Raw genomic sequence first — 10,766 nt, 5'->3', positions numbered from 1 at the left:
AGGTACTTCCTATGCCCATACCCATATTATTAACCGCAAGGCTCTGACATTCGCAACATGGCCACTTTCTTTGAATTCATCGCTGACTACCACCACTCCAAGATCCGCAATAAACGGCTGGCCAAGCTTGGTTCCCAAGCGTCAAATACAGCTCAATCCAGCTCCCGGTCGCCGTCTGGTGAAAACGATTCGGAAGCCATGACCTCCTCTCCTGTCCGAGAACCCACATCCCAAAGACCGCAGATCAGTATTTCAAGCAGCCAAGCTCCGTCATACCCGCCAACATCATCGCAGTCAGATATGCGACAACCTAACGAAGAGGCACCTCGAATACGAATCGGAGCTCAACCGTCCCAAAGCAAGGCGAAGTCTCCCGATGTGTCCGGTACCACCACACCTCGAGTACCCCCGCAATCTAGTGAGACAATTAAAGATTTTGAGGACAAGACATTGAGAGCTGTCTTTCGAGTTACGCTGGATGAAAGTCGACGTGTTGATGTTCAAGGGCAGAAGCTTAGTTATCTCGTTGGGCTAGTGCAAGAACTTCAGGAGCAGGGCCAGGCACTCCGTATGAATATTGACGTTTTAGATCAGGCGCTTCTCGAAGCTGCATCTAACACCGACAATGGCAAACCCATGGAATACTTGCTTCCATGTTGGAAGAGGGTAACAAGGCTATATAAAGGATTCCGAAAGCAGAACGCGGATGACCGCAAGTATGTCATAGTTTCGGAGGCAAGACGACTGTGCATGAGTTATTGTATTTTTGCGGCGACAATTCCGGAGATGTTTGGGTATGTGCCCTGCCATCCAGAAATATTCCGGTAGCTCGCAACTGACTAGTGAAATTTGCTAGCCTTGGGACCCCTCCATCTTCTACGCTCAAACCTCACCTCCTTCGAGATCCGGAGGATGACTTGGGGCTATGTCACGACTTTATTACAGAAGCCGTTAAGAGATCGAATGAAGATGAAACGATTCTTCCTGCTTTCGTTGGAGCTGTTGAAGAAATGAGCCATGACCTTTCTAGCTTAACTTTGAACATGGATTACAAACCCTATGTGATGGTATGTTGAATAATATACTCTGCCATCTAATTTTTTTGCTCAGTATTATGATAGGCACTGCGAAACCTTGTCCGGTTTCCTCCATTGGCTGTCGCCATCACTGAGTCGGAGCTGCTGAACACTCCTGTCAATGCTGAGCAATTCGAAACTGCGACACTTCTTGGACCCTGGTTTCGCCTCTCTCCTTTGCAACGTGATGTGCCACTCAATTACTTTTCAAGCCCCAAAACTCGGGACCAGGGATTTATAGTCAACTCACAAAGAGCAGTGCGCATGATGCAACAATTACTTAGTTCAGATCTGTTGGATATCATCAACCAGCTTATCCGAGCTTCGAAATCCGCAAGGGAACGTGTCCTTGACTGGTTTGCGGCATCCGTTAACCTCAACCACAAGAGAAGAGCACTTCAAGTTGATCCCAAGACAGTCTCTTCGGATGGCTTTATGTTTAACATCACGACATGCCTCGACCAACTCTGTGAGCCCTTTATGGATGCTGCGTTCACAAAGGTGCCTAATTTCCCCCCTGCTGCTGTTAGTGGTTAGAATACATGTTTTGCTGACTTTGTTAGATTGATCGCATTGATATCGGCTATCTAAAACGGAATCCTCGAGTCAATATGAGAGATGAAACCAAGATTAATGCTGACCAGCACGCTTCGGATGCATTTTATGACCAAGTCGAGGAAGGAACATCAAATTTCATTACTGAAATATTTTTCTTGACTGTCGCTGCTCACCACTATGGTAGCGAATCGTTAACGGCAAAGTTGGAGCAACTGGAGAAAGACCTTCGCCATATGGAAACCCAAATTGATAAGTTGGAACTTGAGAGACATAAGTGGAAGTCTAATCCAATTCAGCTCAGAATGTTTGAAGACGCGTTGAAAAAGTACAAAGACAAATTTGATCTTGGTCTTTCGTTCAAGTACACCTTACAAGGCATCTTACTAGACGATATATGGCAGGCCCGGTCTATGCAAGTTATGCGATACGTCATTGTTTGGCTCTTGCGAATTGCATCAGGTCGTAATTTCCCGACGGAGGCTCTGAAACTACCGCTTCCTGAAAACCAACCAGATAATTTCAAATGTCTCCCTGAGTACTTCGTGGATGATGTTGTCAGCAGCTTCAAATTCATCATGTGGAGTATGCCTCATGTGATAACCTCCACGCAAGGTGATGAGTTGATCATGCTGTGCATCACATTTCTGCAGAGTTCGGAGTATATCAAAAACCCGTATCTCAAAGCTGGATTGGTTACGATACTCTACAGAGGGACCTGGCGACGGCGTAATGGTTCCAGGGGCGTTCTTGTTGACCTCCTCAATTCCTTACCTTTCGCCACAGAGCATCTACTTCACGCCTTGATGAAATTTTACATAGAAGCGGAGTTTACAGGGACACATACGCAATTTTTTGACAAGTTTAATATTCGATACGAGATCTTCCAGATTATCCAATGTATCTGGCCGAATCCTGTCTACCGAGACAAGCTTCATAATGAAGCCAACTGGAACCTTGACTTCTTCGTTCGCTTTGTTAACCTCCTTTTGAACGATGTTACATTTGTACTCGATGAATCCTTTACGGCTTTCTTGACGATTCATGATCTGCAAGTTGAGCTTAGGCGCGAAGGATCTAATATGGAGCAGAATGTTCGCCAGCAAAAGGAAGAACAACTCGCTGCGGCACAAGGCCGAGCAAAATCTTATATGCAGCTCACAAATGAAACGGTGGCCATGCTTAAACTCTTCACGGAGGCATTGGCTGATTCATTTACAATGCCCGAGATCGTACAGCGCCTTGCTGACATGTTGGATTACAATTTAGACGCTATGGTTGGCCCCAAGAGCGCAAACCTCCGGGTTGACAACTTGGCGGAGTATGGCTTCAAACCCAGGTCGCTTCTAAGTGAGATTGTCGATGTGTACCTGAATCTTATGGACAAAGAAAACTTTGTCGTGGCTGTTGCCCGTGATGGCCGATCCTATAAGCCGTCGAACTTTGAAAAAGCAGCTGAAATCCTCCGTAAATGGGCACTGAAACCGCAGGAGGACCTCTCCAAGTGGGAACAACTGCAGACCAAATTCAGGGTTGCCAAGGAAGCCGATGAGCAAGCTGAAGAGGATCTTGGAGATATTCCTGACGAATTCCTAGGTTTGTTCAACGTTAACCATTTCTCTCTGCTGCCACAGTTACCTGACGTATACCCTTTCAAAAACAGATCCCTTGGTGTATACTCTCATGGAAGACCCTGTTATTCTTCCTAGCTCTAAGGTTTCCATTGATCGTTCTACCATTCGATCCCATCTTCTCAGTGACCCAAATGATCCATTCAATCGGGCCCCATTGAGCATCGAGGACGTTATTCCTGGTGAGTCTTTACTATTTATCGAATCCTCACCCAAAGATTCTCACCCATGTTCTTAATACCAGGACTGACATCTTCCCCTATTTTTTCCTTGCCAATCTTAGATACGGAGATGAAAGCTAAAATAGAAGCTTTTAAAGCCGAGAGAAAGGCTGCAAAATTGGCAGCAATGACTGCCTCTGCTCTTGAAACCATGGATACGACTGATGGCTAATCGCAAGGACCAACAGCAATGTTGAGTAGCCCTCAGCCAGTCTTCTTTTGACCTTTTGGTTTGTTGATTTATTTTTTATAAACTCACTCCTAAACATCCACTATTAATTTTTATATGGTGCTTCTAGTACTCTTTTTATGCACAAGTCCTCAATGATATGACCATACGATTAGATATGCGTGCCACATGTAATTTCCGCAGTATTTCGTTTTCGTCTCTTCTCTTGCCGATTGTTTTGAAAGCACTCTGAGGGGCAGTCGTCCAACTGGATATTTTTGTTCCAATTGCAATGTTGAACAGGCATAGAATTGCGATGATGTTTTTCTTTTGCTTGCCAATTAGGTCTGGCTCAGACGCGTTCAATTCAATCTTTTATCCTTAGCCGGAGCAGATTATATCCGTATTTGGCCCATGAATGAAATGAAAATAAATTTACAAATTTTTATGGTGTGTTTTTTCTGTGCGGCGGCTTGTCTCGAACTCAAGTTGGCAGTTGGGCTTCAAACGAGTGGGTCGATTTATATAGCATGTATGTTAAATTCCTCGTCCAGGTGTATTACTGCGCAGGATAAGCTGTTGGTAAATCAAAGAAAGCGATGAATTGATTCTCGGTTCGTCTCATCCCGTATTTATCAACGACGCGAACAGCGACTTGTCACTCAGCATCTAAACGCTCTCCTCTTGGCGCGCCGGGGTAGTGTTGACCTATCCTGAACCGTGTGATATCATTGAAACCTACGAGAATCTTTTCCTCCCACAGCGGCAACAACAACAACAGCAGCAAACAATAACCACCTCGATCCAAGCCATGGACACTCTTATAAGTTGGGGTAACTCCCTCCCACCGCTCCAAGAGTTCGTCCCTCCGGCATCTCCAGAAGCCTACATCGCTCTCCTCACAATTTTCCAATATTTCCCCCTGGTAAGTAGTATTGGTAACTGCTATGGACTCAAAACGCTCCTAGCACATCAAATCAAAAAGAAATGCTGAATCCGCCTTCTAAAGGTGACCTTCATCCAACTAGCAACCCCTTTCTACCCGCAAGGAAAAACCTCACTCCCTTCCTCTCACCTAAACTTCCCTGGCCGCTATGCATGGGTCTGTATGGAGAGCGTCGGTGCTCTCAACATTATGTATACCCTATGCACAGGAACCTCCAAGTTTCCCGGAGGCCAGTTGCCGATTTGGCATAAGACCGTCGCGTGCCTCTATGTCCTCCATTATCTAAACCGGGCCGTCATAACACCGCTCTTCCTCGCGCCCAGCATGTCACCAATTCACCTGGTCATTATCTTTTCGGCTATGGGATTCAATTACCTCAACTCGAGCTGTATAGCGGGCTGGTTGTTAGGTTATGGGACACCAATCCTGGGATCAACAGCGCCCCAACCACAGCAAACACACCTATCGCGGTCCTCAAGTTTCTCTGCTAAATATTTCCCAGCGGAATACATTCCTTATATCGGACTCTGTCTGTTCCTAATAGGAATGTATGGCAACATCAAGGCGGAGGGGACTTTATTCCGCCTACGTAGGGAGGAAGTTGATAATAATAAGAATAACAACAAACTCACAGCCACCCAAAACTCAAAAAACAAGTACGACAAGGTCTACGTCCTCCCACCTCCCACCGGCTGGTTCCGCGCAATCCTCTTCCCTCACTATGTCTTCGAATGGCTTGAATGGCTCGGCTTTCTCTTGATAGGATTCTCCATCACACCAGCCCTATCCGCCTCCGCCTCCGCCTCTTCTTCCTTGGAAACTAATGATGTCTCCCCCCTCGTCCTCGCCCCTTACTACGTCCCTTTCGCGAACCTCCTGCTGCATAAATGGGGGTTACCATTTCCGCTCCCGGCAATTACATTTCTTGTGAATGTAGTATCGACAACGGCCGTGCGCGCGAGTTGGGGCCGGAAGTGGTATGTGGACCGCTTTGGAGCGGAGCGAGTGGGGATTCGCGGAGCATTTGTGCCTTATTTTAAGTGGTTGTGATTTTTGCTCCATTTTTGCAGAGTACATATAGGACGGGAAAAGTAATTTTTTCTTTTTTTCATATTATTTTCTCCATTTTTGTTTGTTTTACAATATTTATAGCTGATACTGTGTAGAATCAACCGTGTGGGGGAAATGTCTCCTATAACTTGTTGATTTTACTTTGTAGAACGGGTGGGACTCGAACACCTTTTTCGATTTTTATGAATCGATTTCCTAGGATTCAGGGCCCGGAATCATCTAAATGGAGCGATAAGGCGATAATGTAGTTTCTCTCGATTGATAGTAAGCTCCATAGAACATGAGCTCGTAAAATGCGGAACGGACAGATTTCAGGGGCAGTAACACAAGATGTATTTTCGATTAAATGTAAGCCTGCTTCTGTTATTTATAGGATAAGCATGTACCCCAAGAGTTCATTCCATTTCATAACATCGCTTTTGATCGTAAATCCCACCTTATAAGATGTCGTTGAAAAGAGAAAATGAAAGTAGCAGAAAGGAGGAACGAAGAAAGACACAGCGAGGGACGGGGAAGAGAAATGTTCGCCAAACCAAAATCAATCGAGGGAGAGAAAAAAAAAAGTAAACATTAGAAGGGCTGATAAATTAGAAGACAATTCCAAAGATTACATACAAAACAAAAGAGAGAAAGAAAGATAGGCAAGGAAAAAGAAAACGCCGATGTTGAGATCGTGGGTATGATATTTTTAACTTTTCTAACTATCCTAATGCATGCATGTTAAAACATTCCTCATTGTTTTTTCCTTTTTAGTAAAAGGAGTCGTCTCTATAACTCATGATCATTAATCACCATCATATCCTAGTCACACGTGTTGAGCATAATTGCGACATTGAAACCCGCCTAGTTGTTGCATTTATTTAGCATACTTTTGGCGGAAAAACTTGGCGGCATTCACCATGTTGGTGAGAGCTGCCTTGGTCTCAGTCCACTGTCTTGTCTTCAAACCACAATCAGGGTCGATCCAGAGTTGATCTGGTCGAAGATAGTGAAGCATCTCCTCAATGCGAGACTTGATTTCCTGCTCGCTTGGGACACGAGGGGAGTGGATATCATATACACCAGGGCCAATATGCCGTGGGTAAGCCTCGTCGACGAAGACTTTGAGAAGCTTGGCATCACTCTTGCTATTCTCGATACTGAGAACATCTGCATCAAGGGCTGCAATGGCATGGAAAAAGTCTTGGAACTCGGAATAGCAGAAGTGGGAGTGAATCTGAGTGCTGTCTTCTACTCCGGATGTGGCAAGGCGGAAAGCCTTGACAGCCCAGTCGAGGTAAGCTTCACGCTCCTTTCCGGATCGGAGTGGAAGGCCTTCACGAAGAGCTGGTTCATCAACCTGGATAACAAAGATGCCAGCAGCTTCCAAGTCAACGACCTCATCACGGAGAGCAAGGGCGAGCTGCTGAGCTTGCACAGACTGATGAACGTCATCACGAGGGAAAGACCACCGCAGACAAGTGATCGGACCAGTGAGCATTCCCTTCATGGGCTTCTTGGAGATGGAAGCAGCATATTTGGACTCCTTGACTGTCATTGGCGCAGGACGCGAGATATCCCCAACAATGATAGGAGGGCGGACGCAACGAGAACCGTAGCTCTGGACCCAAGCATGGGTGGTAAATACATATCCAGTCAACCTCTCACCGAAGTATTGGACCATATCATTACGTTCTGGCTCTCCGTGGACAAAGACATCCAGATCAAGTTCCTCCTGAATCTTAACAACGTCCTGGATTTCTTGTTCAATAAACTTCTCGTAATCCGCAGCCGTAATTTCACCCTTGGTGAACTTGTTCCGCTGGATCCGAATATCTTTCGTCTGAGGGAAAGATCCGATAGTCGTAGTTGGGAACATTGGCAAATTAAGCTTTGTTTGTTGTTGGCTAATTCTGGTTGGGAACGGGGACTTGCGGTTGTGCATTTCAGGAGTGACAGCAGCTTGTCTCTCCTTGACTTTGGGATCATTAGTCCGCTTGGATGAAGCACGTGCTTGGACGGATTTGGCATTAGCCTCAAGCTCCTCCCGCACAGCAGCAGGGCCTTCAGTGACAGCCCTGGCAATTATAACAACCTCAGTGGCTTTCTCAACAGCGAAGCTGAACCAATCCCGAACCTCTGGGTCAAGGTTCTTTTCACTTTCGAGGGTGTGAGGGGTGTGTAGAAGAGAACTCGAAGTGGCAACAACAACTCTGTCCTTGCCAAGCTTTTGGATTGCAGTCTCAACGATCTCAATTGCTCGCTTGAAGTTGGTCTTCCAAATGTTACGTCCATCAACAACACCAGCAGATAGAGTTTGCTTGGGTCCAAGGGCATTGATAACGGTGTCGAGTTGCTCTGGGTTGCGGACTAAGTCGACATGGATACCATGGAGGCTTTGGAGGGATGGGAGGACGTCAATGTTGTGGACAATGTCACCAAAATAGGTTGCAAGAACCAACCGAGGTGCCTTGTCACCAAGCGAGCCTAGCTTCTCGTAGGTTGGTTTGAAAGCAGCCTTAGTTTTCTCTGGCAAATCAAACACCAAGACAGGTTCATCGATCTGAACATCCTCGGCTCCAGCAGCCTTAAGCTGGGCCAAAAGGTCAATGTAGAGAGGGACGAGCTTATCGACAACGGAGATGGGGTCGATGGTCTGGTCACGATCGGCCTTGGCGAGAGCAAGGAAGGAAACGGGACCCAGAAGGACTGGGCGAGTGGTAATACCAGCATCCTTAGCTTCCTTGAATTCAATAACCGGCTTAGGGTTGCTTGACAACGTGAAGGTTTGAGAGTCCTGGAGGGTAGGCTTAACATAATGGTAGTTTGAGTCGAACCATTTTACCATTTCCTTGAATGAATTGTGTTAGTAACCTGGAATCGTACGATCCTAGCGAAGTAGAATCTTACCAAGCTGGGGACGTCGACAGCAGGTTCGCCATCCTTGGCAGGCCTTTGCAAGCCTCGACCCATGGCAAAGTATTCGTCAACGGGATGGAGGCCATACTTGGAATATCTCTCAGGAATTACCTGTTGAGGGCTTTTGTTAGCGGATGACAAGGATCTCAAAGCCAAGGAAACCGAGCAAGTAAACGTACACCAAAAAGTTGGATATGATCAAGGACTTGGTCGTAGAGAGCAAAGTCATTGCTGGGAATAAGATCAACACCGGCCTTCTTCTGGATTTGCCAGTGCTCGAGACGGAGTCTCTTGCCCTCGTCGAGCAGCTCGTTGCGAGAGAGTTTGCCTCCCCAGTATGCTTCGGTGGCCTTTTTTAGGTCTCGGAGACGTCCCATACGGGGGAAGCCGAGAATAGATCTGAGGTTCTTGATTAGTACTTACGCAGATAAAATCAGTCAATTGAGGGATCTAATGTATACTTACGATTGAACCATTTTCACGACTTTTCTCTAGCAATTGTTTCCGAAAAGGATCAAGGTGGGGTTGTGAGACGGAAACAGAGTGTTGTCTGTAGCACCCTAACACACGGTAGACACACAGCAGGGCAATCCCAGAGTAGGGTGACGGGGGAAAGAGAGAGAAAAGAAAGTATCAATTTGGTGAAGGTGAGGATGGAGGTGGGGATGGAGGGGAAGAAACAAAATTGGAAAAAAAGTTCACGGACCCGAAGGAGGGGTGCTTCCGCTTAGTCACACTTAACTAACTCTGCATAACGACATCTGATTGGTTAACTGCTGCACATCACACCACCGATTATTTCACGTGATAAGCGGGGCGTCCACGAGAATACTGGTCATGTGATATAATATGCCCTATCCCAGGCCAACCTCACACGGGAAACAAGGTTGGCTGCTGAAGATATATCCAGACTGGCTATACCCCATATCTGAATCTTTGGAGTTGAGCGCATGATGGTAATTGAAATGCTGAGGAGCCCTAGCTGCCTCGACAATAACTAACAACGAGTAGAACTCCCATCCCCATTAATTCTTGCTGATCTCTTTGCCTAGGTACTACTATTATACTAGTATCTGAGATATAGAAAGTGCCATTGAAGGCCAACACCAGAACCAAAAATGACAAGATCGATGCTATCTTTCTCGCTTCCGGTTTTATTTTTAATGTTTGCGACAAGTTGCTTATTTTGGAAAAAGAAACGGCCTTTCCATGTTGTTGTTGTTGTTGTTGTTGTTAATATTTGAGGGTTCCTGGGGCTCCTTCCCTCCTGAGTTCCGTGTAAACAGTTATATGGCTCTCATGCTGACTTGAATATCTGTCTTTTAACTGACCAAATTGTTGTTCCATACGAGAATTTCCTATCAGACTGGTGACTTTTGAGTCCTCGTTATTTTCAGAGCGAGACAAGCCGTCAGAGTTCCTTCCCCTGATTCGACGTCCATTGTTCTAAAGAAAACTCGAAGTGGCGAAGTTTGCTGCAGTATCTATTATAAGCCACTCACACAATGGTTTTCAGTCCATGCCCTCGAGGTCAGCGATCCAAAGGGTCGGCGAATAATGCAGAAGACGTTGTGCTTCCTGTTGATCTAGCCCACCAAGATCTTCCAGCTCGACCAAGTTCCGCTGCCGTGGGTAATCTCAGCGAGGAAAGGCTCGCTTTTGAGGAGATTTTCCGTCCCTCAACACGTCGGACGGGCAATCCAGAGACGGAAATTACGCCTGGATTTCATCAGTTTCCAAAGACCGCAGCCAATCGAACGATACAAATTCACCCCAAGGCCAGTCGGATTAGCTTAATCCAGCTATCTCATAAGATACGAAGAAGGCTTTCTAGGGAATCGCAATTGTCGAAAAAGTCCTCCAAGATATTTAAGGGACGTGGAGTTACACTCCAGGGTGGTGATCAAAATGTAAATCCGGCTGTCGGTGTGGATATCACGACGAATAATGATGCTGAGTATGACAGTGATGCACGTTGTATTTTAACTCCTCAAATTACAGAGCGTATCGCAGATGGTATAATCGGTTTCATCAGCAAACCAGACACTCAAAGCACCGAGCGTCCCTCAGACATCAACCATGATATGTTTCCCACAGGACTTGACGGAACCTCGTCCGCAATCTGTGATGAAGCATCTAACCCTGAAAAAGAGGTACCCACCGCCAATTTAGAGTCTTTACCAGAAAATAAGCGGAGGA

The 10,766-nt window shown here is 46.1% G+C and overlaps 3 protein-coding genes across 3 annotated transcripts; 2 read left to right on the top strand and 1 right to left on the bottom strand.

Annotated features, from left to right (window-relative positions):
- Window positions 1–57: 57 nt before the first annotated feature.
- Window positions 58–3,655, top strand: HCAG_05567 (conserved hypothetical protein; the record flags this gene model as incomplete). Its single annotated transcript, XM_001540050.1, has 6 exons — window positions 58–794; window positions 857–1,067; window positions 1,122–1,545; window positions 1,683–3,227; window positions 3,295–3,444; window positions 3,546–3,655. 6 exons carry the CDS (start codon window positions 58–60, stop codon window positions 3,653–3,655), a joined length of 3,177 nt encoding a protein of 1,058 aa, XP_001540100.1.
- Window positions 3,656–4,463: 808 nt separating this feature from the next.
- Window positions 4,464–5,648, top strand: HCAG_05566 (conserved hypothetical protein; the record flags this gene model as incomplete). Its single annotated transcript, XM_001540049.1, has 2 exons — window positions 4,464–4,577; window positions 4,662–5,648. 2 exons carry the CDS (start codon window positions 4,464–4,466, stop codon window positions 5,646–5,648), a joined length of 1,101 nt encoding a protein of 366 aa, XP_001540099.1.
- Window positions 5,649–6,525: 877 nt separating this feature from the next.
- HCAG_05565 (5-methyltetrahydropteroyltriglutamate--homocysteine methyltransferase) lies at window positions 6,526–8,944 on the bottom strand (the record flags this gene model as incomplete). Its single annotated transcript, XM_001540048.1, has 3 exons — window positions 6,526–8,499; window positions 8,559–8,678; window positions 8,747–8,944. 3 exons carry the CDS (start codon window positions 8,942–8,944, stop codon window positions 6,526–6,528), a joined length of 2,292 nt encoding a protein of 763 aa, XP_001540098.1.
- Window positions 8,945–10,766: the final 1,822 nt, after the last annotated feature.

Source organism: Histoplasma capsulatum, genomic scaffold (assembly GCF_000149585.1).
Source record: "Histoplasma capsulatum NAm1 scaffold_5 genomic scaffold, whole genome shotgun sequence".
Classification (NCBI taxonomy): domain Eukaryota; kingdom Fungi; phylum Ascomycota; class Eurotiomycetes; order Onygenales; family Ajellomycetaceae; genus Histoplasma; species Histoplasma mississippiense.
The sequence above is the reverse complement of the archived record's forward strand: the minus strand, read 5'-3'. Positions and strand labels throughout refer to the sequence as shown.